The 27,724-nt window shown below is 41.2% G+C and overlaps 1 long non-coding RNA gene and 2 gene segments (V, D, J or C); all 3 read left to right on the top strand.

Annotated features, from left to right (window-relative positions):
• The first annotated feature begins 1,559 nt into the window (after nt 1-1,559).
• On the top strand, nt 1,560-3,437 carry LOC120799658. The gene is made up of 3 exons (XR_005708866.1): nt 1,560-1,662; nt 1,928-3,251; nt 3,342-3,437. It is a non-coding gene; the product is annotated as an uncharacterized LOC120799658 (long non-coding RNA).
• Nucleotides 3,438-14,183: 10,746 nt separating this feature from the next.
• LOC120800278 lies at nt 14,184-14,860 on the top strand (the record flags this gene model as incomplete). The annotated part of the segment is given in 2 exon segments: nt 14,184-14,444; nt 14,535-14,860. Coding segments are annotated over 2 exon segments (444 nt in total), but the record flags the coding sequence as incomplete, so codon positions are not given.
• Nucleotides 14,861-25,249: 10,389 nt separating this feature from the next.
• Nucleotides 25,250-26,220, top strand: LOC120800918 (the record flags this gene model as incomplete). The annotated part of the segment is given in 2 exon segments: nt 25,250-25,810; nt 25,901-26,220. Coding segments are annotated over 2 exon segments (438 nt in total), but the record flags the coding sequence as incomplete, so codon positions are not given.
• Nucleotides 26,221-27,724: the final 1,504 nt, after the last annotated feature.

Here is a 27,724-nt window from a genome sequence, read left to right as displayed (position 1 = left end):
CACACTGACAAGCTGCTGGAAGCCTTTTTTCCACGGTGGAACGCAGCTTTTTACCTCCACTAGAGGGCGACATTATCCAGTAGGCGGTGCACTACTGCTGCACTGCGTTCAACCATTCTGTCAATAATAACTGCTGCTGTGAAGAGAACAATTCTCAGACTGAATGTTGAACATCAGCTAGTTTCTCCTGCTGATTTAAACCTTGTTGTAGAGATGGAACTTTGGCTGTGGATTATTCTTGCTGCTCTTTTCTTTGGTAAGATGGAAAGAACAAAATGTTTCCTCTGAAAACACTTCAACATGTTACTGAGCTGTAGAGTCAGTGCTTTTAATGTTTATTATACAGAAAATCATAGCAGATCATTTCTGCCGACATTTGTAACCTTATAAAAGCACTTTGTGTGTCTGACTCTCTGGGCAGGTAACTGTTTAAACCACTGATTGTTCTCCTTTAATCAATCATCTTCATTGATTCGTCTCTTCCTCTGCATGTTCTGTTCTTCCCCAGAGTGTAAAGGAGAAGACAGAGTGATCCAGCCAACAGGAGATGTCATTGCTGCTGAAGGAGAGACAGTTACACTCGGTTGTACATTTGAGACCAGTGACACGGGACCTTATCTGTTCTGGTACAAACAAGAAGCAAATGACTTCCCAAAGTTCATGTTGAAATGTTTCTCAAAAACAGTACAAAATGCTGAAGAGTTCCCAAAAGACAGATTTAATGCTGAACTCAACAAGACATCAGTTCCTCTGAAGATCCAGAAGCTTCAGGTGACTGACTCTGCTGTGTACTACTGTGCTCTGCAGCCCACAGTGACAGGAAACACCAGAACTCTGTACAAAAACCTTTGGAGCAAAGACAACAGAATACTCCACAACATCCACTAGAGGGAGTCACACACTGTTAAACTTCACTGGTTTCTTATGATCCAGTCTAGATTCTATGTACTGAAGAAAAAAGCAGCAGAGAAATGAAGTGTTTGCTGTATCATGAAACAATGAAACTCTGATAAGGAGGTTTTGTGAGATGATAACTCAGTGGATGAGGCAGCATTTATAGAAACAAGAACAGAGACATTATTTAAATACCTGGTACCTACTGGGTACAGTACTGGGTAATAAAACTTTCTTCATATCATATAAATGAAGATCAAAAAGAAAACAGTCGCCTCTTGACATTACATGACACAGATTATATTCTTACATTGTAGTTTCACTCATTCACAATCATTAGTGCAGTGTGTAGGCGATAATATAATATGAGAGGGGAGCTCGGTTACAGCCACAACACAGGGATTTATTTTCATGTCTTCTACTTCACTGTACGATGTGGAATGAGGAAAAGTCAAGAGAGCTGCTCTGGATGCTGAAATAACCTGTCTGAACTGAACTTTGGGAGGAAGAGAATCTCTAAAAAGGTTTATCTCTGGCCCCGCCCACTGGAGTCCACCTCAACCAATGAGATCATTTCTGTCTCCAGAGCAGAAATGTTTGAGGAACTAGAAGCTCAATCAGCTTGATGTTGAGGAGAAGGGCTGTGCAGCAGAGAGGCTGTTTAGTTTTTCATTCTACTGCAGTGGAAGAACATTGTTCATCTGTTTGGCTTCAACAACTCCAAAGACATGTTGCTTTACCTCTTTTTGATTTTATCTCACTTCATAGGTGAGTTTAGGAACAAATGAGTGTCTCATTTAACCTGATGTATTAACCTGATATCCTGTCGCCATTTTACAAAACTTCATGGTCGGAAACGCACCATAATCTGTCTTTGTCATGAAGTTTTGTATAATCCAGTTACGATCTCAGCTACAGTTGAGTTGTTTCTGTCCACAGAGTAAAACTGTACAGTGACATTTTCCACTGTCTTCTCCTCTCAGCCTCATGGACAATGTCAGTCTCATGGCTTCATTTTCTCTACTTTTTCCAGGACTAATAGCTGGAGACACAATCTCTCCTGTAAGAGATGAAGTCAGTGGAGGAGAAGGAGAATCTGTCAAACTCAGATGTGTCTATGAGACAACCAGTGATTATGTTTATCTTTACTGGTACAGACATCATTCTGACCTTCAGGCACCTCAGTTTATACTCTTGAAAGGAGCAAAATCATTGGCCAGTTATGGATATATTCCTAACAATCGATACGAATCCCAAACAACAGATACATCAACTGAACTGACCATAAACAGACTAACCCTGGCAGACACAGCCCTCTACTACTGTGCTCTAGAGACACAGTGATACAAAGTGTAGAAGAGGCTGTACAAAAACCTGAACACAGATATCTGACTACTCTTCAAAGAGGAGGGAAGTGGTATTCAACCCACAGCTTCATATCAGATGGACTCTGCTAATTCCTGTTTTCTCAGAGTCACTGTGGTGACAGCTGCTAGTGAAACACTGTGGGAGGATTCACATGAGCAGCAAATCCACATCAATGAAGAACCAACTGGATGGTGCTTCAAACACGAGACACCAGGAAAACAAATAAATGGACAATGACGTCCTCACTTAATCCTCTTCATACACTGCGGGTCATTAGGCCACGATGAGCTGCTTCCATTGTTCACTGTCCTTGGCAACATGTAGAGCTACATCCCAAATACACACTAAAGCATTAACTCATAAAACTCTGAAATCATCAGTAGTTTATATTTACAGACATTGAAATCGAAGGAAAAACTCAGCAGAATCAAACTTTAACAGCTCAAGTTTTTACCAAGTTTCAACATTGGCTGATTTAAGCTTCCACGACAACTCCGCCATCTTAGTATTTGACCAACAGATACTAAACTGGCAAATCATCCTCAAGAGAAAAAACACTCTGAAAAGAACATAAAAAGTCACATGATGATCAAATATTAACCCTCAGTTTACCTGTGATCTTTCTGATAAAAGATATTAAAGGGGCCGTAGCAGGTTCACAACAATTAGTCAATCTGCGCTATTTGTAAAAGAGGAAACGTGTCACCTCAAATTTCCAATGATGACTTCATACAAGACAAGTTAAGGTAGGAAAGCAGAGCGGTACAAAACTGTGTTGAGTGTAAAGTTGTCAGTAGGGGGGGTAACAGAGGGCTGTGAATGAGCCCTGTCACTGTGATCAGGCTCCTTCTAGTCCACCAACTTAGTGTTGATGAAGACTAAACAGAGACTTCACAGCCTTCGTTATACTTGCTGTAGCTCACAGCGACTCAACACTGCAGATATGACGCCTCTGCTCATCTCAGTGCTGCTGGCTGCTATGTGCCTTGGTATGAACACAACTCAGTTTCTCTGATATCGATCCAACACTGAGACGATTCTCTGACAGCACACTGATACCGTTTGTTGGTGTTTTACAGAATGCAGAGCACAAAAAGACAACGTGCTGCAACCAAAAAGAGATGTGACTGCTACTGAAGGAGAGGCAGTAACACTTGACTGTCTATATAACAGCAGTTCCCCGAGTAATTATCTCTTCTGGTACAAACAGGATGGAAACAACAGCCCCAAGTTCATCCTGAGGCGCTTTAAACTGGATGGAGGGATCACAGCCGATGAGTTCAGGGAGAGATTTTCATCCACTCTGAATTCCGCCTCAAGATCAGTTCCTCTGAAGATCCAGAAGCTTCAGCTGTCTGACTCTGCTGTGTACTACTGTGCTTTGAGGCCCACAGTGACAGGAAACACCAGAACTCTGTACAAAAACCTTTGGAGCAAAGACAACAGAATACTCCACAACATCCACTAGAGGGAGTCACACACTGTTAAACTTCACTGGTTTCTTATGATCCAGTCTAGATTCTATGTACTGGTGATAAAAACAACAGAAAATGAAGAATTAAAGATAAAAAACTTGTTTCATACGATATAAACTCTGATGATAATAATGTTTTGTGGCTTATTATTAATAACTGAGTGTAACAGTTAATACTCTGACATCTAATAGAGCTCAAATTCACCTGTGTAGGGAGAATATTTTCTGCGAGTTTCTCTCCCCTTTATCGACAATTGCCCACATGTGAAACACTTTTAATACTGAAAACAACATATTTGATATAAAAATAATCAATATATCAAAAACACTGATAACAGTAATCATATGCAACTGGGGGTCAATATATTTTATGTTATACTTCATTCCTATGTTGACAGATCACAGTGTGAGTCCACTGTCTCTATAAACTGGTTGGCTTCACAGATTTGGGTTTTGATTTCTCTTAATCGCATATGAATAAAAATAGATTTCTCCGTTGTCCTTTTAGGCTGTGATATCCTGTGGTGTACCACAGGGTTAAGTCCTAGGTCCTCTTATTTTTATGGACATGTTGCCTTTGGATCCTTACACTACATCAGTTCCCCATTTCTTTTTTTGCTGACAATGTCATGATCAATCTATGTTTGTTTAAAACTGAGTAATTATGGAAGTTGGTGGATTACATGTTATGTGCTGGTGTTTAAGACCATTCTGCAATTGCATAGCTCTAGGACTAAGGTCCTTGTGATAGAAAATGAGAAAAGTAAGTGGGTTTATCATTTAAATATCACTTTTAAAGAAGAATTCAACTTAAACCCAGATTCAGCTCCAACATATTACATAGCTTACAACATATTACATGTAATGTAAACAGAAGAGCAAGGCCTCAGTCTCTTCATGACCAAAGATGGTAACACTTGTACTGGACTAGTGTTGATTAATCAAGTTGAGTTGTTGGGCTCATGGTTTCCTATTTCCTATACGTATGCATGTGAATGTATGTTTGGCAAATTGGCCATTGGATGGAATATACAGCTCTGGAAAAAATTAGGAGACAAATTTTTCTGAAATCAGCATCTCTACATGTATGACAGCCAGTGTCTGTTGAATTCCAACACAAGCACATCTCATTCTACTTAATGAGGTACTGATTAGATGATCAGTACCTCAGCAACCGTAGGATGACATCAAGTGACCTACAAAAATAATGGCAAATGGCAGCTGGGATGAAGTGCACGGCGAGAACCGTTCGAAACAGGCTCCTGGGGCAGGGCTCAAGTCGTGTAAAGCTAGAAAAAAGTCCTTCATCACTTAGAAGCAGAGAAGAGCCAAGCTGAGGTTTGCAAAAGGCCATAAGGATTGGACCATAGAGGACTGGAGTAAGGTTATCTTCTCTGATGAGTCCAATTTTCAGCTTTGCCCAACACTTGGTCGTCTCAAGGTGAGACGGAGACCTGGAGAGGCCTACAAGCCACAGTGTCTCGCACCCACTGTGAAATGTGGTGGAGGATCGGTGATGATCTGGGGGTGCTTCAGCAAGGCTGGAATCAGGCAGATGCGTCTTTGCGAAGGACGCAGGAATCAAGCCACGTACAAGGTTATCCTGGAAGAAAACTTGCCGCCTCCCGCTCTGACAATGTTCCCCAACTCTGAGGATTGGTTTTTTTCCAGCAGGACAACGCTCCATGCCACACAGCTAGGTCAATCAAGGTGTGGATGAAGGACCACCAGATCAAGACCCTGTCATGGCCAGCCCAATCTCCAAACCTGAACCCCATGAAAAACCTCTGGAATGTGATCAAGAGGAAGATGGATGGTCACAAGCCATTAAACAAAGCTGAGCTGCTTGAATTTTTGCACCAGGAGTGGCACAAAGTCACCCAACAGCAATGTGAAAGACTGGTGGAGAACATGCCAAGACGTATGAAAGCTGTGATTTGAAAATCAGGGTTATTCCACCAAATAATGATTTCTGAACTCTTCCTTAGTTAAAACATTAGTATTGCGTTGTTGAAAAATGAATATGAACTTGTTTTCTTTGCATTATTTGAGGTCCCAAAGCACTGCATCTTTTTTGTTATTTTGGCCATTTGTCATTTTCTGCAAATGAATGCTCTAAAGGACAATATTTTTATCTGGAATTTGGGAGAAATGTTGTCAGTAGTTTATAGAATAAAACAAAAATGTTCATTTAACTCAAACACATACCTATAAATAGTGAAATCAGAGAAAGTGATAATTTTGCAGTGGTCTCTCAATTTTTTCCAGAGCTGTATATGTTATGTACTGACCAACCAGAATGAGTTTCTTTGCTCTCTAGAAAACTACAACAGATTAGTTTTGCTCTCTGTTCGGGGAGACAGGGGTGTTTTGCTGACTTGTGTAAGTTGCTGTCTCCTTTTATTGATCAATAATAATCACATTAATATTCAAATCTGTCAGTGTCTGTGCTTTATTTGACCCTGTGTCCAGAGTGTTGACAGAATTTCCACCACATTATTCAAGGTCCCACCGAGATAGCTGCCCCTCTGCCTGCGTCCAGAGAGGTATGACCTCCCCTTCCCGGCCGGGGCAGCTTTACAAAAACCTGGTTGAGAACCCTCTAATCTTTTCTGAGACGCCTAGGACGTTTTCTCAGGTTGCAGAACGGTGTTAAGGGCTTTTCTTTTTGGTGGATTATAGGAACTAAATTGGCATGTTAATTTTTGTGGAAATTACAGCCGGTCACCGTTTCTGTTTCTAAAACTGCATATGTTTGTCTAAACGCCTGCACTGATTGGGATTGAAGATTTTTGTTTGTTTTGACGCCAAGCTTGGAGAGGGAGTTTCTTAACTTTTGTGGCTGAAGAAATTTGCCTGGCGGAGAGATGGTCTCTTGCCCTTAAAAGTGCATCAAAAACAGGGAGATCGGAGTGGGATTTCGCCTGAAGAGGAACAGGTCTCCTGTTGCCTCCGGATCAGTTCGAAAAGGTTTTCGATAAAAGCGCTGAGTGAGTCTGGGCAGTCATAGCTTCCTTGATCAGGGCGAGGCACTAGCCCTCGTTTAAAGAACAGGTTCTTTCTCTGTCCGGAGGCGCTAGTCCCCACTAACATCTCAGAATTAAATGAGTGCTCGATTAAATGAGTGTATGATTTCTCTTGGGTAAGTGATATTTTAACTGTATCCGAATTTTCGGGGAATATTTCTTTTTCACCTCTGTGTATGTGACAGACAGTCTGGGGTGGGTGTGTGTGAAGGCCTCCTTTTAAAAGGTTGTGTGCTGTTGAACTGGATGATGAGTGTGTGTGTGAAAGTGTAAAAGCCTTTGTTTCTTTGTGTCTAGAGGATTTTAGGCCCAAAAAGCAACAGCATCCCCTGAGGCCTGATGCAGAAGAGGGCATGACTCCCATCATTGAGCAACTCCTAAGGGATAAAATTATTGTTCCAGCCCCAACCCCTCCATGTAACACTACACTTCTTCCACTGAAAAAAGCTGATGGCAAATCCTGGCGACCTCTTCAAGCTTTGCGTGCTGTAAATGAGGCTTTGTCTGCTCGAGCACCGGTTGTACCGAATCCAGCCACAATTTTGTCTTCTGTTCCTGGAGATGCAAAGTGGTTCACTGTGATAGATGTGGCTAATGCATTTTTTAGCATTCTACGTGAACCAGAATCACAATCCTTGTTTATGTTTACTTTTAAAGGTAAAAAGTACGAGTGGACTTCGTGTCCACAAGGCTATTAGCAATCGCCAACGATTTAATCAAACGCTTTGAGGGAAATTTGGCAGGTTTTGTACTCCCTAGAGGGAGTAAAGTGACTCAGTACGTTGATGATCTTCTGGTGTGTTGTACATCTGTAGAAAATTGTATCGCCGATACAAATGCCCTATTGAAATATGTGGCTACAAAGGGGAAAAAAGCATCGCTAGAAAAACTCCAATTGGAGAAACAACAAGTAGACTACCTAGGACATGAGATCTCACAAAACAAACCAACAATTGGCAAAGACAGAATCCAAGAGGTGTTGTCAATGCCAAAACCTGTGACAAAAAAGCAGTTGCTGTCCTTTTTAGCATGTACAGGCTACTGTAGACAGTGGATCGCTGGTTATGCTAAATTGGCTCAACCGCTTTCTGACATGGCGCATGCGAATGGACTGACTGCATGTGACTCTAACTTGGACTCCTGATGATACTGGCTCCTTTGTGAAACTGAAGGAAGCGTTGGCTTCTGCTCTGACTTTAGGCATTCCTGATATGTCAAAAGATTTTACTTTAGCAGTAGATGAAAACAATGGATTCTACAGCACTGTCTTGCTCCAGAAACACGCTGACAAGTTCGAGCCGGTAGCTTACTACTCTCAAAGACTTTCGCCTGTTGCGAGAGGTCTTCCACCTTGTTCTAGAGCAGTGGCTGCCGCTGCAGCGGCAGTGAAGGTTTCGTCTTCCTTGGTAGCTTATAGACCGCTGACTGTCTTGGTTCCACATGCTGTAGCTGCCATCCTTTTGCACGCCAAAACAACTCATTTTACCCCCGCTTCCACTCTTCATTACTACAATATCCTGAACTTGCCACACGTCACCCTGCAAAGGTGTAATGGTTTGAATCCTGCCACTCTTCTTCCAACTGAGGAAGATGGGGAACCGCATGACTGTCTGGCAGTACTCACTGAAGCAGTGACTCCCAGAAAGGATCTTTCTACCACACCCCTTTCTAAGCTGGACCTGATCTGTTATGTGGATGGATCGGCTAGAGGGGTAGATGGAACCGGAGCTGTTGGCTATGCCATTGTTATGGATCATGATGTAATGAAATCTGCAAGGCTTCCAATCCACCTTTCTGCTCAAGCAGAACTGAACTTTTTGCTTTGACAAGGGTATGTATTCTTGCAACTGGAAAATCTGCTACTATCTATACTGATAGTCGTTATGCTTTTGGGGTGGTTCATGATTTTGGGGACCCTATGGAAAAACAGTGGATTCTTTACATCGTAGGGTACATCGATTCAGCATCATCACCTTGTCAACTACCTTCTTGAGGCCATCTTACTTCCATCTCAGGTGGCTCTGTTTAAGAGCCAGGCACATGGTAGGGGTGTAGATGCTGTCTCTAGAGGAAATGCTTTTGCTGATTCTGTTGCTAAATCTGAAGCAATTTCGTCTGATTTCTTTGATCCGCACATGTCCCTCAAAGACATCAAGTCCATGGAGAAGTCTGCATGGAGGAAACATGGTCGTTGTGACCCAGAAAGTGTTTGGAGGGGCCCCAGAGATAAACCTTGTTTACCCAAGCAACTTTTTCCCTACATGGCTGAGCTCGCACATGGGCTGGACCGTATTTCAAAGGGAGGTATGATTGATTTCATTGCTCAAAACTTGGATTCAATTTGGTTTGGCACGGTGGCGGAGAACTCCTGTAAGAGGTGTTTGGTGTTTGCTCAACATAACACATGTAAGAAACTCAACACGACACGCTCAGCATTTCCTACACCTAGCAGCCCCTTTCAACATCTCAAGATCGATTTCACTGAACTCACTCCAGCTAGAGGATATAAATATTGTCTAGTTGTCGTGGATTTGTCCTCTAAGTGGGTTGAAGCCTTTCCCTGTAAACATGCAGATGCAAAATCAACTGCTAAACATTTGCTACAGAATTTCATTTCAAGGTGGGGGACTCCAGAAAAATTGTCATCAGATAATGGTCCCCATTTTAATAAACAATAAAACAAACTTGTTTTTGGCAGAGAGAGCAGGTATTGGTTTGAAACGACATTGGACCTACCACCCAGAGAGTGGAGGTACTGTAAATGGAGCAAATGGAGCAAATGGACTGCTGAAAAACAGGCTCACAAAGATGATGGAAGAGACGCAATTAGATTGGGTCTATGGTCTCCCCGTGGTGCTAATGTATATGAGGGGAAGACATCATTCTACCATAGGTTTGTCACCACATGAAGTCCTAACAGGCAGAGTTATGGCTATAGGCCAAAATCTGAAGCAGGGAGCACATACAGGTCAGATTTTGTCGATGAAGCCATAGTAGCTTATTGAAAGCAGTACAACCACATTGTATCTTCTATTTCTGCTCAGGTGAAGGCGGCCCTGCCATCGCCCCTGGGGAAAGGTCAGACGACCCATCTGTTCCAACCATTGGACTGGATATTGGTGAAGGACCTGAGGAGGCGCCATTGGCATTCCCCGCGTTGGAGAGGCCCATACCAGGTTCTGCTCACCACACCCACAGCGGTGAAAGTCAAGGAGAGATCAACTTGGATACATGCGTCCCACTGTAAGAAGGCATTGATGTAGTGAGATGGAAATGGCCAAACTGGAGTTGGTGGTGTTGGCCGTGCTGATATGCTCACTAGCACCTATGAGGGGGTTATCAATCTCCAATGTTGCCTTGGAAGAACATACTGCAATTAATTTAGCCTTTTATTGGAACCATGCTGTTGTTATGTGTCTTTTGAGTTGTGCTAAAGCTATGATCTGTAAGCTCATTAACACTTCATTGACTGCTGTAGCAATACAATATGGTGCTAAATGTAATGACACTGATGATGAAAACTATCTCCAGCAGTTGAAACTCTACCTGGATCCAGATGCACAAAGTATATTGGTTGATGAAACCGGAGTATAACAGTGATGAAATGTTTTTACTATGTATGTATTAAAGACATTTTCACTTTGTTATGTTTTGAATGTATACTGAAGTGTATTACTTTATGATTATATGCTAGGCCTTGATTATAGACTTTAAAATGCTAGTGCCTTAATTAAATATGATAAGCATGTTTATTTTTGATTGTTTTGAAATGGTTTGATGTACACCCAGTTAACCATAATGCATGTTTTATTAATTTTTCTATCTTATATTAGTCCGATGTGTTTAGTGATGTTAAAATGATAAAAAGGGAGGAATGTAATAGAAAATGAGAAAAGTAAGTGGGTTTATCATTTAAATATCACTTTTAAAGAAGAATTCAACTTAAACCCAGATTCAGCTCCAACATATTACATAGCTTACAACATATTACATGTAATGTAAACAGAAGAGCAAGGCCTCAGTCTCTTCATGACCAAAGATGGTAACACTGTACTGGACTAGTGTTGATTAATCAAGTTGAGTTGTTGGGCTCGTGGTTTCCTATTTCCTATACATATGCATGTGAATGTATGTTTGGAAAAATTGACCATTGGATGGAAAGTATACGTTGATATGTACTGACCAACCAGAATGAGTTTCTTTGTTCTCTAGAAAACTATAACAGATTAGTTTTCCTCTCTCTGTTCGGGAAGACGGGTTTTTTTTTTTTTGGCGACTTATTACCCTATTACTGATCAATAATAATCACATTAATATTCAAATCTGTCAGTGTCTGTGCTTTGTTTGAGTCTGTGTCCAGAGTGTTGACAGAATTTCCACCACACCCTTTTACTCACCCCTGATATTATTAAACCACTCGAAATTAAATGTTACTCAGCTGACTTCTGATGCTAAACTCGTGGTCTGGAAATAATAATTCATGTGGTTCATTATCAGCTGACTTAAGTTGCAGTGATGATAGAAAATAATCTGAAAAGGTGATCTATCATTTAAATAAATCCCACTACCGTCTTATAAATCCCACTATAAAGAAATCACCAAAACCTTGAACAAAATGCTGCTACCAGTCTGTTAACCAGGAGGAAGTGTAACAGAGAGAAGTGAAAATACAGATCTAAGAGGAGACGGAGAGATTCAGGGAGGAGCTGAGCTGTTACTGACCTATAGAAGAGAGAGGAACTTCCAGATTCAGCAGAGTTCTATACACAAACCAGAAACATTACCTGTGTTCAACATGCTGTCATTGCATTATTCTGGATTTTCTCTACTGGTTCTCTCCACTCTAACAGGTATGTTAGATTATGCAACACAACAAAAGTTCATAACATCTGAATGTGAACTGTTCACTGAGACTTTTACATCATCAAGTAACAGTTATTTTTCCTTCAGGCATCAACTGTCAGGATCTGACTCCAGTCAACAATGAAGAGTTCAGTTCAGAAGGCAGCACTGTTACTCTGTCCTACACATACTCCAAACTGTCACCTGGTGATTATTTCTTCTGGTATCGACAATATCCAGGAAAACCACCAGAGTTCCTCATCTCTCACACAGGGACAGGAAAACCATTAAAGGATCCAGTCCCTGGACTGTCTGTTAAAGTGAGTGAGGATAAAAGACAAATGGATCTGCAGATCTCCTCTGCTGCAGTGACTGACTCTGCTGTGTACTACTGTGCTCTGCAGCCCACAGTGACAGGAAACACCAGAACTCTGTACAAAAACCTTTGGAGCAAAGACAACAGAATACTCCACAACATCCACTAGAGGGAGTCACACACTGTTAAACTTCACTGGTTTCTTATGATCCAGTCTAGATTCTATGTACTGAAGAAAAAAGCAGCAGAGAAATGAAGTGTTTGCTGTATCATGAAACAATGAAACTCTGATGATAAGGAGGTTTTGTGAGATGATAACTCAGTGGATGAGGCAGCATTTATAGAAACAAGAACAGAGACATTATTTAAATACCTGGTACCTACTGGGTACAGTACTGGGTAATAAAACTTTCTTCATATCGTATAAATGAAGATCAAAAAGAGAACAGTCGCCTCTTGACATTACATGACACAGATTATATTCCTACATTGTAGTTTCACTCATTCACAATCATTAGTGCAGTGTGTAGGCGATAATATGAGAGGGGAGCTCGGTTACAGCCACAACACAGGGATTTATTTTCATGTCTTCTACTTCACTGTACGATGTGGAATGAGGAAAAGTCAAGAGAGCTGCTCTGGATGCTGAAATAACCTGTCTGAACTGAACTTTGGGAGGAAGAGAATCTCTAAAAAGGTTTATCTCTGGCCCCGCCCACTCGAGTCCACCTCAACCAATGAGATCATTTCTGTCTCCAGAGCAGAAATGTTTGAGGAACTAGAAGCTCAATCAGCTTGATGTTGAGGAGAAGGGCTGTGCAGCAGAGAGGCTGTTTAGTTTTTTCATTCTACTGCAGTGGAAGAACATTGTTCATCTGTTTGGCTTCAACAACTCCAAAGACATGTTGCTTTACCTCTTTTTGATTTTATCTCACTTCATAGGTGAGTTTAGGAACAAATGAGTGTCTCATTTAACCTGATGTATTAACCTGATATCCTGTCGCCATTTTACAAAACTTCATGGTCGGAAACGCACCATAATCTGTCTTTGTCATGAAGTTTTGTATAATCCAGTTATGATCTCAGCTACAGTTGAGTTGTTTCTGTCCACAGAGTAAAACTGTACAGTGACATTTTCCACTGTCTTCTCCTCTCAGCCTCATGGACAATGTCAGTCTCATGGCTTCATTTTCTCTACTTTTTCCAGGACTAATAGCTGGAGACACAATCTCTCCTGAAGAAGATGAAGTCAGTGGAGGAGAAGGAGAATCTGTCAGACTCAGATGTGTCTATGAGACAACCAGTGATTATGTTTATCTTTACTGGTACAGACATCATTCTGACCTTCAGGCACCTCAGTTTATACTCTTGAAAGGAGCAAAATCATATGCCAGTTATGGATATATTCCTAACAATCGATACGAATCCCAAACAACAGATACATCAACTGAACTGACCATAAACAGACTAACCCTGGCAGACACAGCCCTCTACTACTGTGCTCTAGAGACACAGTGATACAAAGTGTAGAAGAGGCTGTACAAAAACCTGAACACAGATATCTGACTACTCTTCAAAGAGGAGGGAAGTGGTATTCAACCCACAGCTTCATATCAGATGGACTCTGCTCATTCCTGTTTTCTCAGAGTCACTGTGGTGACAGCTGCTAGTGAAACAGTGTGGTAGGATTCACATGAGCAGCAAATCCACATCAATGAAGAACCAACTGGATGGTGCTTCAAACACGAGACACCAGGAAAACAAATAAATGGACAATGACGTCCTCACTTAATCCTCTTCATACACTGCGGGTCATTAGGCCACGATGAGCTGCTTCCATTGTTCACTGTCCTTGGCAACATGTAGAGCTACATCCCAAATACACACTAAAGCATTAACTCATAAAACTCTGAAATCATCAGTACTTTATATTTACAGACATTGAAATCGAAGGAAAAACTCAGCAGAATCAAACTTTAACAGCTCAAGTTTTTACCAAGTTTCAACATTGGCTGACTTAAGCTTCCACAACAACTCCGCCATCTTAGTATTTGACCAACAGATACTTAACTGGCAAATCATCCTCAAGAGAAAAAACACTCTGAAAAGAACATAAAAAGTCACATGATGATCAAATATTAACCCTCAGTTTACCTGTGATCTTTCCGATAAAAGATATTAAAGGGCGTAGCAGGTTCACAACAATTAGTCAATCTGCTATTTGTAAAAGAAACGTGTCACCTCAAATTTCCAATGATGACTTCATACAAGACAAGTTAAGGTAGGAAAGCAGAGCGGTACAAAACTGTGTTGAGTGTAAAGTTGTCAGTAGGGGGGGTAACAGAGGGCTGTGAATGAGCCCTGTCACTGTGATCAGGCTCCTTCTAGTCCACCAACTTAGTGTTGATGAAGACTAAACAGAGACTTCACAGCCTTCGTTATACTTGCTGTAGCTCACAGCGACTCAACACTGCAGATATGACGCCTCTGCTCATCTCAGTGCTGCTGGCTGCTATGTGCCTTGGTATGAACACAACTCAGTTTCTCTGATATCGATCCAACACTGATACGATTCTCTGACAGCACACTGATACCGTTTGTTGGTGTTTTACAGAATGCAGAGCACAAAAAGACAACGTGCTGCAACCAAAAAGAGATGTGACTGCTACTGAAGGAGAGGCAGTAACACTTGGCTGTCTATATAACAGCAGTTCCCCGAGTAATTATCTCTTCTGGTACAAACAGGATGGAAACAACAGCCCCAAGTTCATCCTGAGCCGCTTTAAACTGGATGAAGGGATCACAGCCGATGAGTTCAGGGAGAGATTTTCATCCACTCTGAATTCCGCCTCAAGATCAGGTCCTCTGAAGATCCAGAGGCTTCAGGTGACTGACTCTGCTGTGTACTACTGTGCTCTGCAGCCCACAGTGACAGGAAACACCAGAACTCTGTACAAAAACCTTTGGAGCAAAGACAACACAATACTCCACAACATCCACTAGAGGGAGTCACACACTGTTAAACTTCACTGGTTTCTTATGATCCAGTCTAGATTCTATGTACTGGTGATAAAAACAACAGAAAATGAAGAATTAAAGATAAAAAACTTGTTTCATACGATATAAACTCTGATGATAATAATGTTTTGTGGCTTATTATTAATAACTGAGTGTAACAGTTAATACTCTGACATCTAATAGAGCTCAAATTCACCTGTGTAGGGAGAATATTTTCTGTGAGTTTCTCTCTCCTTTATCGACAATTGCCCACATGTGAAACACTTTTAATACTGAAAACAACATATATGATATAAAAATAATCAATATATTAAAAACACTGATAACAGTAATCATATGCAACTGGGGGTCAACATATTTTATGTTATACTTCATTCCTATGTTGACAGATCACAGTGTGAGTCCACTGTCTCTATAAACTGGTTGGCTTCACAGATTTGGGTTTTGATTTCTCTTAATCCCATATGAATAAAAATAGATTTCTCCGTTGTCCTTTTAGGCTGTGATATCCTGTGGTGTACCACAGGGTTAAGTCCTAGGTCCTCTTATTTTTTATGGACATGTTGGTTTTGGATCCTTACACACTACATCAGTTTCCTTTTTCTTTTTTTTGCTAACAATGTCATGATCAATCTATGTTTGTTTAAAACTGAGTAATTATGGTAGTTGGTGGATTACATGTTATGTGCTGGTGTTTAAGACCATTCTGCAATTGCAAAGCTCTAGGACTAAGGTCCTTGTGATAGAAAATGAGAAAAGTAAGTGGGTTTATCATTTAAATATCACTTTTAAAGAAGAATTCAACTTAAACCCAGATTCAGCTCCAACATATTACATAGCTTACAACATATTACATGTAATGTAAACAGAAGAGCAAGGCTTCAGTCTCTTCATGACCAAAGATGGTAACACTGTACTGGACTAGTGTTGATTAATCAAGTTGAGTTGTTGGGCTCGTGGTTTCCTATTTCCTATACATATGCATGTGAATGTATGTTTGGCAAATTGGCCATTGGATGGAATATACAGCTCTGGAGAAAATTAGGAGACAAATTTTTCTGAAATCAGCATCTCTACATGTATGACAGCCAGTGTCTGTTGAATTCCAACACAAGCACATCTCATTCTACTTAATGAGGTACCAAATCCTATTTAACGAGGAAGAGTATAAAAACCATTGCTGTGGTCATCACTATCCTCTTGCAATAGGACCAGCTGGATGGCAAAAACAGTGCTAGTAGTACCTCAAAAGTAATTGGAATCAAAAAATAACTGTTGACCATGTAAAAAGAAATGTTCTGAGTGAGGAAAAGAAGGGTTCAATTCTGGCTTTACTGGCAGAGGGATACAATGAGCGTCAGGTTGTTTTCATCCTTAAAATTTCTAAGACGGCGGTTCATAAGAACAAGGTCAAGCAGTAGACATTGGGGACAACAAAGCTAAAGACCGGCAGAGGGCCAAAACGACTCTCCACTGACCAGGATGACCGTCAACTCATTTGAATGGCACTCAGCAACCGTAGGATGACATCAAGTGACCTACAAAAATAATGGCAAATGGCAGCTGGGGTGAAGTGCACGGCGAGAACCGTTCGAAACAGGCTCCTGGGGCAGGGATCAAGTTGTGTAAAGCTAGAAAAAAGTCCTTCATCACTGAGAAGCAAAGAAGAGCCAAGCTGAGGTTTGCAAAAAGCCATAAGGATTGGACCATAGAGGACTGGAGTAAGGTTATCTTCTCTGATGAGTCCAATTTTCAGCTTTGCCCAACACCTGGTCGTCTAAAGGTGAGACGGAGACCTGGAGAGGCCTACAAGCCACAGTGTCTCGCACCCACTGTGAAATTTGGTGGAGGATCGGTGATGATCTGGGGGTGCTTCAGCAAGGCTGGAATCAGGCAGATGCTACTTTGCGAAGGACGCAGGAATCAAGCCACGTACAAGGTTATCCTGGAAGAAAACTTGCCTCCTCCTGCTCTGACAATGTTCCCCAACTCTGAGGATTGTTTTTTTTCCAGCAGGACAATGCTCCATGCCACACAGCTAGGTCAATCAAGGTGTGGATGAAGGACCACCAGATCAAGACCCTGTCATGGCCAGCCCAATCTCCATATCTGAACCCCATGAAAAACCTCTGGAATGTGATCAAGAGGAAGATGGATGGTCACAAGCCATTAAACAAAGCTGAGCTGCTTGAATTTTTGCACCAGGAGTGGCACAAAGTCACCCAACAGCAATGTGAAAGACTGGTGGAGAACATGCCAAGACGTATGAAAGCTGTGATTTGAAAATCAGGGTTATTCCACCAAATAATGATTTCTGAACTCTTCCTTAGTTAAAACATTAGTATTGCGTTGTTGAAAAATGAATATGAACTTGTTTTCTTTGCATTATTTGAGGTCCCAAAGCACTGCATCTTTTTTGTTATTTTGGCCATTTGTCATTTTCTGCAAATGAATGCTCTAAAGGACAATATTTTTATCTGGAATTTGGGAGAAATGTTGTCAGTAATTTATAGAATAAAACAAAAATGTTCATTTAACTCAAACACATACCTATAAATAGTGAAATCAGAGAAAGTGATAATTTTGCAGTGGTCTCTCAATTTTTTCCAGAGCTGTATATGTTATGTACTGACCAACCAGAATGAGTTTCTTTGCTCTCTAGAAAACTACAACAGATTAGTTTTGCTCTCTGTTCGGGGAGACAGGGGTGTTTTGCTGACTTGTGTAAGTTGCTGTCTCCTTATATTGATCAAGAATAATCACATTAATATTCAAATCTGTCAGTGTCTGTGCATTATTTGACCCTGTGTCCAGAGTGATGACAGAATTTCCACCACATTATTGAAGGTCCCACCGAGATAGCTGCCCTCTGCCTGCGCCCAGAGAGGTATGACCTCCCTTCGGCCGGGCAGCTTTACAAAAACCTGGTTGAGAACCCTCTAATCTTTTCTGAGACGCCTAGGACGTTTTCTCAGGTCGCAGAACGGTGTTAGGGGCTTTTCTTTTTGGTGGATTATAGGAACTAAATTGGCATGTTAATTTTTGTGGAAATTATAGCCGGTCACCGTTTCTGTTTCTAAAACTGCATATGTTTGTCTAAACGCCTGCAATGATTGGGATTGAAGATTTTTGTTTGTTTTGACGCCAAGCTTGGAGAGGGAGTTTCTTAACTTTTGTGGCTGAAGAAATTTGCCTGGCGGAGAGATGGTCTCTTGCCCTTAAAAGTGCATCAAAAACAGGGAGATCGGAGTGGGATTTCGCCTGAAGAGGAACAGGTCTCCTGTTGCCTCCGGATCAGTTCGAAAAGGTTTTCGATAAAAGCGCTGAGTGAGTCTGGGCAGTCATAGCTTCCTTGATCAGGGCGAGGCACTAGCCCTCGTTTAAAGAACAGGTTCTTTCTCTGTCCGGAGGCGCTAGTCCCCACTAACATCTCAGAATTAAATGAGTGCTCGATTAAATGAGTGTATGATTTCTCTTGGGTAAGTGATATTTTAACTGTATCCGAATTTTCGGGGAATATTTCTTTTTCACCTCTGTGTATGTGACAGACAGTCTGGGGTGGGTGTGTGTGAAGGCCTCCTTTTAAAAGGTTGTGTGCTGTTGAACTGGATGATGTGTGTGTGTGTGTGTGAAAGTGTAAAAGCCTTTGTTTCTTTGTGTCTAGAGGATTTTAGGCCCAGCAAGCAACAGCATCCCCTGAGGCCTGATGCAGAAGAGGGCATGACTCCCATCATTGAGCAACTCCTAAGGGATAAAATTATTGTTCCAGCCCCAACCCCTCCATGTAACACTACACTTCTTCCACTGAAAAAAGCTGATGGCAAATCCTGGCGACCTCTTCAAGCTTTGCGTGCTGTAAATGAGGCTTTGTCTGCTCGAGCACCGGTTGTACCGAATCCAGCCACAATTTTGTCTTCTGTTCCTGGAGATGCAAAGTGGTTCACTGTGATAGATGTGGCTAATGAATTTTTTAGCATTCTACCTGAACCAGAATCACAATCCTTGTTTATGTTTACTTTTAAAGGTAAAAAGTACGAGTGGACTTCGTGTCCACAAGGCTATTAGCAATCGCCAACAATTTAATCACTTTGAGGGAAATTTGGCAGGCTTTGTACTCCCTAGAGGGAGTAAAGTGACTCAGTACGTTGATGATCTTCTGGTGTGTTCTACATCTGTAGAAAATTGTATCGCCGATACAAATGCCCTATTGAAATATGTGGCTCCAAAGGGGCAAAAAGCATCGCTAGAAAAACTCCAATTGGAGAAACAACAAGTAGACTACCTAGGACATGAGATCTCACAAAACAAACCAACAATTGGCAAAGACAGAATCCAAGAGGTGTTGTCAAGGCCAAAACCTGTGACAAAAAAGCAGGTGGGGTCCTATTTAGCATGTACAGGCTACTGTAGACAGTGGATCGCTGGTTATGCTAAATTGGCTCAACCACTTTCTGACATGGCGCATGCGAATGGACTGACTGCACGTGACTCTAACTGACTCCTGACGATACTGGCTCCTTTGTGAAACTGAAGGAAGCGTTGGCTTCTGCTCTGACTTTAGGCATTCCTGATATGTCAAAAGATTTTACTTTAGCAGTAGATGAAAACAATGGATTCTACAGCACTGTCTTGCTCCAGAAACACGCTGACAAGTTCGAGCTGGTAGCTTACTTCTCTCAAAGACTTTCGCCTGTTGCGAGAGGTCTTCCACCTTGTTCTAGAGCAGTGGCTGCCGCTGCAGCGGCAGTGAAGGTTTCGTCTTCCTTGACTGTCTTGGTTCCACATGCTGTAGCTGCCATCCTTTTGCACGCCAAAACAACTCATTTTACCCCCGCTTCCACTCTTCATTACTACAATATCCTGAACTTGCCACACGTCACCCTGCAAAGGTGTAATGGTTTAAATCCTGCCACTCTTCTTCCAACTGAGGAAGATGGGGAACCGCATGACTGTCTGGCAGTACTCACTGAAGCAGTGACTCCCAGAAAGGATCTTTCTACCACACCCCTTTCTTAGCTGGACCTGATCTGTTATGTGGATGGATCGGCTAGGGGGGTAGATGGGACCGGAGCTGTTGGCTATGCCATTGTTATGGATCATGACGTAATGAAATCTGCGAGGCTTCCAATCCACCTTTCTGCCCAGGCAGAACTGAACTTTTTGCTTTGACAAGGGTATGTATTCTTGCAACTGGAAAATCTGCTACTATCTATACTAATAGTCGTTATGCTTTTGGGGTGGTTCATGATTTTGGGGACCCTATGGAAAAACAGTGGATTCTTTACATCGTAGGGTACATCGATTCAGCATCATCACCTTGTCAACTACCTTCTTGAGGCCATCTTACTTCCATCTCAGGTGGCTCTGTTTAAGAGCCAGGCACATGGTAGGGGTGTAGATGCTGTCTCTAAAGGAAATGCTTTTGCTGATTCCTTTCCTAAATCTGAAGCAATTTCATCTGATTTCTTTGATCCGCACATGTCCCTCAAGGACATCAAGTCCATGGCAAACCCTGCGGAGAAGTCCGCATGGAGGAAACATGGTCGTTGTGACCCAGAAAGTGTTTGGAGGGGCCCAAGAGATAAACCTTGTTTACCCAAGCAACTTTTTCCCTACATGGCTGAGCTCGCACATGGGCTAGACCGTATTTCAAAGGGAGGTATGATTGATTTCATTGCTCAAAACTTGGATTCAATTTGGTTTGGCACGGTGGCGGAGAACTCCTGTAAGAGGTGTTTGGTGTTTGCTCAACATAACACATGTAAGAAACTCAAAACGACATGCTCAGCATTTCCTACACCTAGCAGCCCCTTTCAACATCTCAAGATCTATTTCACTGAACTCACTCCAGCTAGAGGATATAAATATTGTCTAGTTGTCGTGGATTTGTTCTCTAAGTGGGTTGAAGACTTTCCCTGTAAACATGCAGATGCAAAATCAACTGCTAAACATTTGCTACAGAATTTCATTTCAAGGTGGGGGACTCCAGAAAAATTGTCATCAGATAATGGTCCTCATTTTAATAAACAATAAAACAAACTTGTTTTTGGCAGAGAGAGCAGGTATTGATTTGAAACGACATTGGACCTACCACCCAGAGAGTGGAGGTACTGTAAATGGAGCAAATGGAGCAAATGGACTGCTGAAAAACAGGCTCACAAAGATGATGGAAGAGACGCAATTAGATTGGGTCTATGGTCTCCCCGTGGTGCTAATGTATATGAGGGGAAGACATCATTCTACCATAGGTTTGTCACCACATGAAGTCCTAACAGGCAGAGTTATGGCTATAGGCCAAAATCTGAAGCAGGGAGCACATACAGGTCAGATTTTTGTCGATGAAGCCATAGTAGCTTATTGAAAGCAGTTCAACCACATTGTATCTCCTATTTCTGCTCAGGTGAAGGCGGCCCTGCCATCGCCCCTGGGGAAAGGTCAGACGACCCATCTGTTCCAGCCATTGGACTGGATATTGGTGAAGGACCTGAGGAGGCGCCATTGGCATTCCCCGCGTTGGAGAGGCCCATACCAGGTTCTGCTCACCACACCCACAGCGGTGAAAGTCAAGGAGAGAACAACTTGGATACATGCGTCCCACTGTAAGAAGGCATTGATGTAGTGAGATGGAAATGGCCAAACTGGAGTTGGTGGTGTTGGCCGTGCTGATATGCTCACTAGCACCTATGAGGGGGTTATCAATCTCCAATGTTGCCTTGGAAGAACATACTGCAGTTAATTTAGCCTTTTATTGGAACCATGCTGTTGTTATGTGTCTTTTGAGTTGTGCTAAAGCTATGATCTGTAAGCTCATTAACACTTCATTGACTGCTGTAGCAATACAATATGGTGATACATGTAAGGACACTGATGATGAAAACTATCTCCAGCAGTTGAAACTCTACCTGGATTCAGATGCACAAAGTATATTGGTTGATGAAACCGGAGTATAACAGTGATGAAATGTTTTTACTATGTATGTATTAAAGACATTTTCACTTTGTTATGTTTTGAATGTATACTGAAGTGTATTACTTTATGATTATATGCTAGGCCTTGATTATAGACTTTAAAATGCTAGTGCCTTAACTAAATATGATAAGCATGTTTATTTTTGATTGTTTTGAAATGGTTTGATGTATACCCTTAAACCCAGATTCAGCTCCAACATATTACATGTAATGTAAACAGAAGAGCAAGGCTTCAGTCTCTTCATGACCAAAGATGGTAACACTGTACTGGACTAGTGTTGATTAATCAAGTTGAGTTGTTGGGCTCGTGGTTTCCTATTTCCTATACATATGCATGTGAATGTATGTTTGGAAAAATTGACCATTGGATGGAAAGTATACGTTGATATGTACTGACCAACCAGAATGAGTTTCTTTGTTCTCTAGAAAACTATAACAGATTAGTTTTCCTCTCTGTTCGAAGACGGGTTTTTTTTTTTTTGGCGACTTATTACCCTATTACTGATCAATAATAATCACATTAATATTCAAATCTGTCAGTGTCTGTGCTTTGTTTGAGTCTGTGTCCAGAGTGTTGACAGAATTTCCACCACACCCTTTTACTCACCCCTGATATTATTAAACCACTCGAAATTAAATGTTACTCAGCTGACTTCTGATGCTAAACTCGTGGTCTGGAAATAATAATTCATGTGGTTCATTATCAGCTGACTTAAGTTGCAGTGATGATAGAAAATAATCTGAAAAGGTGATCTATCATTTAAATAAATCCCACTACCGTCTTGTAAATCCCACTATAAAGAAATCACCAAAACCTTGAAAAAAATGCTGCTACCAGTCTGTTAACCAGGAGGAAGTGTAACAGAGAGAAGTGAAAATACAGATCTAAGAGGAGACGGAGAGATTCAGGGAGGAGCTGAGCTGTTACTGACCTATAGAAGAGAGAGGAACTTCCAGATTCAGCAGAGTTCAATACACAAACCAGAAACATTACCTGTGTTCAACATGCTGTCATTGCATTATTCTGGATTTTCTCTACTGTTTCTCTCCACTCTAACAGGTATGTTAGATTATGCAGCACAACAAAAGTTTACAACATCTGAATGTGAACTGTTCACTGAGACTTTTACATCATCAAATAACAGTTATTTTTCCTTCAGGCATCAACTGTCAGGATCTGACTCCAGTCAACAATGAAGAGTTCAGTTCAGAAGGCAGCACTGTTACTCTGTCCTACACATACTCCAAACTGTCACCTGGTGATTATTTCTTCTGGTATCGACAATATCCAGGAAAACCACCAGAGTTCCTCATCTCTCACACAGGGACAGGAAAACCATTAAAGGATCCAGTCCCTGGACTGTCTGTTAAAGTGAGTGAGGATAAAAGACAAATGGATCTGCAGATCTCCTCTGCTGCAGTGACTGACTCTGCTGTGTACTACTGTGCTCTGCAGCCCACAGTGACAGGAAACACCAGAACTCTGTACAAAAACCTTTGGAGCAAAGACAACAGAATACTCCACAACATCCACTAGAGGGAGTCACACACTGTTAAACTTCACTGGTTTCTTATGATCCAGTCTAGATTCTATGTACTGAAGAAAAAAGCAGCAGAGAAATGAAGTGTTTGCTGTATCATGAAACAATGAAACTCTGATGATAATGAGTTTTTGTGAGATGATAACTCAGTGGATGAGGCAGCATTTATAGAAACAAGAACAGAGACATTATTTAAATACCTGGTACCTACTGGGTACAGTACTGGGTAATAAAACTTTCTTCATATCGTATAAATGAAGATCAAAAAGAGAACAGTCGCCTCTTGACATTACATGACACAGATTATATTCTTACATTGTAGTTTCACTCATTCACAATCATTAGTGCAGTGTGTAGGCGATAATATAATATGAGAGGGGAGCTCGGTTGCAGCCACAACACAGGGATTTATTTTCATGTCTTCTACTTCACTGTACGATGTGGAATGAGGAAAAGTCAAGAGAGCTGCTCTGGATGCTGAAATAACCTGTCTGAACTGAACTTTGGGAGGAAGAGAATCTCTAAAAAGGTTTATCTCTGGCCCCGCCCACTGGAGTCCACCTCAACCAATGAGATCATTTCTGTCTCCAGAGCAGAAATGTTTGAGGAACTAGAAGCTCAATCAGCTTGATGTTGAGGAGAAGGGCTGTGCAGCAGAGAGGCTGTTTAGTTTTTTCATTCTACTGCAGTGGAAGAACATTGTTCATCTGTTTGGCTTCAACAACTCCAAAGACATGTTGCTTTACCTCTTTTTGATTTTATCTCACTTCATAGGTGAGTTTAGGAACAAATGAGTGTCTCATTTAACCTGATGTATTAACCTGATATCCTGTCGCCATTTTACAAAACTTCATGGTCGGAAACGCACCATAATCTGTCTTTGTCATGAAGTTTTGTATAATCCAGTTATGATCTCAGCTACAGTTGAGTTGTTTCTGTCCACAGAGTAAAACTGTACAGTGACATTTTCCACTGTCTTCTCCTCTCAGCCTCATGGACAATGTCAGTCTCATGGCTTCATTTTCTCTACTTTTTCCAGGACTAATAGCTGGAGACACAATCTCTCCTGAAGCAAATGAAGTCAGTGGAAGAGAAGGAGAATCTGTCAAACTCAGATGTGTCTATGAGACAACCAGTAGTGATGTTTATCTTAACTGGTACAGACATCATTCTGACCTTCAGGCACCTCAGTTTATACTCTGGAAAGGAGCAAAATCAGCGAGAGATGAGGAATATATTCCTAACAATCGATACGAATCCCAAACAACAGATACATCAACTGAACTGACCATAAACAGACTAACCCTGGCAGACACAGCCCTCTACTACTGTGCTCTAGAGACACAGTGATACAAAGTGTAGAAGAGGCTGTACAAAAACCTGAACACAGATATCTGACTACTCTTCAAAGAGGAGGGAAGTGGTATTCAACCCACAGCTTCATATCAGATGGACTCTGCTCATTCCTGTTTTCTCAGAGTCACTGTGGTGACAGCTGCTAGTGAAACACTGTGGGAGGATTCACATGAGCAGCAAATCCACATCAATGAAGAACCAACTGGATGGTGCTTCAAACACGAGACACCAGGAAAACAAATAAATGGACAATGACGTCCTCACTTAATCCTCTTCATACACTGCGGGTCATTAGGCCACGATGAGCTGCTTCCATTGTTCACTGTCCTTGGCAACATGTAGAGCTACATCCCAAATACACACTAAAGCATTAACTCATAAAACTCTGAAATCATCAGTACTTTATTTTTACAGACATTGAAATCGAAGGAAAAATTCAGCAGAATCAAACTTTAACAGCTCAAGTTTTTACCAAGTTTCAACATTGGCTGATTTAAGCTTCCACAACAACTCCGCCATCTTTGTATTTGACCAACAGATACTAAACTGGCAAATCATCCTCAAGAGAAAAAACACTCTGAAAAGAACATAAAAAGTCACATGATGATCAAATATTAACCCTCAGTTTACCTGTGATCTTTCTGATAAAAGATATTAAAGGGGCCGTAGCAGGTTCACAACAATTAGTCAATCTGCGCTATTTGTAAAAGAGGAAACGTGTCACCTCAAATTTCCAATGATGACTTCATACAAGACAAGTTAAGGTAGGAAAGCAGAGCGGTACAAAACTGTGTTGAGTGTAAAGTTGTCAGTAGGGGGGGTAACAGAGGGCTGTGAATGAGCCCTGTCACTGTGATCAGGCTCCTTCTAGTCCACCAACTTAGTGTTGATGAAGACTAAACAGAGACTTCACAGCCTTCGTTATACTTGCTGTAGCTCACAGCGACTCAACACTGCAGATATGACGCCTCTGCTCATCTCAGTGCTGCTGGCTGCTATGTGCCTTGGTATGAACACAACTCAGTTTCTCTGATATCGATCCAACACTGAGACGATTCTCTGACAGCACACTGATACCGTTTGTTGGTGTTTTACAGAATGCAGAGCACAAAAAGACAACGTGCTGCAACCAAAAAGAGATGTGACTGCTACTGAAGGAGAGGCAGTAACACTTGACTGTCTATATAACAGCAGTTCCACAAGTAATTATCTCTTCTGGTACAAACAGGATGGAAACAACAGCCCCAAGTTCATCCTGAGCCGCTTTAAACTGGATGGAGGGATCACAGCCGATGAGTTCAGGGAGAGATTTTCATCCACTCTGAATTCCACCTCAAGATCAGGTCCTCTGAAGATCCAGAGGCTTCAGGTGACTGACTCTGCTGTGTACTACTGTGCTCTGCAGCCCACAGTGACAGGAAACACCAGAACTCTGTACAAAAACCTTTGGAGCAAAGACAACAGAATACTCCACAACATCCACTAGAGGGAGTCACACACTGTTAAACTTCACTGGTTTCTTATGATCCAGTCTAGATTCTATGTACTGGTGATAAAAACAACAGAAAATGAAGAATTAAAGATAAAAAACTTGTTTCATACGATATAAACTCTGATGATAATAATGTTTTGTGGCTTATTATTAATAAGTGAGTGTAACAGTTAATACTCTGATATCTAATAGAGCTCAAATTCATCTGTGTAGGGAGAATATTTTTGTGAATTTCTAACATATTCACATCTGCGGAAATGAAAAACAATTTTAAATATGAATAAACAATTGAAAAATACTAATATTTGACAATTGAAATAATCATATTTAGGTCATCTTTATATGTGTACGGTCACATTAAATATTTCATAGATCAAAGCTGCTGATAGATCACATCAGCAGCTTCCTCTTGTTTTGATGGATTTAACAAGTCCTCAAGCCTGAGCGACCATATAGGTTTTTGGTCCCCTTTTGAACCATAGCAGCGTCTCATTAAAGAGTGTTCCTGCAGCGGCAGGTGTACCGCACCTTTGTCATCATGGTCACAATAATAACCACGCAGTTGAGATTGTGGACCCATCCTTACACCTAAACCTCTTCCCTATGTGGACTTTGTCACTCTTTATGCAGCGTCAGCTGACTTCCTCTTCTGCTCCCATAATAATTAGTACCACCACAAGAGGTCGCCTATCGATAAAACACAACTATAGGTCATAATAAGCTGCTGCACAGACGACTTATATGGTTGTTTTTTATGGGAGGACTGTGTCAATGGATTTTATTCTCATCTTTCTAAAAGAAGTTTCTCTGTTATTTTCTCAGGATGTGATTTCTTGTGGGGTACCACAGGGTACAATCCTGGGTCCTCTCATTTTCTATTAACATGATTCCTTTGCATCATATTATTTTTAAAAACATCAGGAAACACCAGAACTCTGTACAAAAACCTTTGGAGCAAAGACAACAGAATACTCAACAACATCCACTAGAGGGAGTCACACACACTTTAACTTCAGTGGTTTCTTATGATCCAGTCTAGAATCTTATTACTGGTAATAAAAGCAAAAAACAGAAAATCAGGTAGTAAAAATAAAAGTCAGGATGAGGGAACGCTTGTTTTATACAACACAGACTCTGATGATAATGAGGTGCTGTGGGATGTTATTGATATTAACAATAAGACGTCCCAACTAATTGCAACAGCAAATCCTCTCACATCTAACAGACTTCAAATTCATATTTGTACATTAATTATATTTGTGAGGCTGCCCAACTGACGAAATGTGATAAAAGGAATGAATTGATGAAAGCAATATATTTTATGAATTGAGTGGTCATCACATGTAATAGTCTAATATGTTTAATGTTATACTTTTTATTCACAGTATTATAAATTAGAAAATTCAATTCAATTCAATTTTATTTATAG

This window comes from Xiphias gladius, chromosome 15, assembly GCF_016859285.1.
Source record: "Xiphias gladius isolate SHS-SW01 ecotype Sanya breed wild chromosome 15, ASM1685928v1, whole genome shotgun sequence".
Taxonomy (NCBI): domain Eukaryota; kingdom Metazoa; phylum Chordata; class Actinopteri; order Istiophoriformes; family Xiphiidae; genus Xiphias; species Xiphias gladius.
The sequence above is the reverse complement of the archived record's forward strand: the minus strand, read 5'-3'. Positions and strand labels throughout refer to the sequence as shown.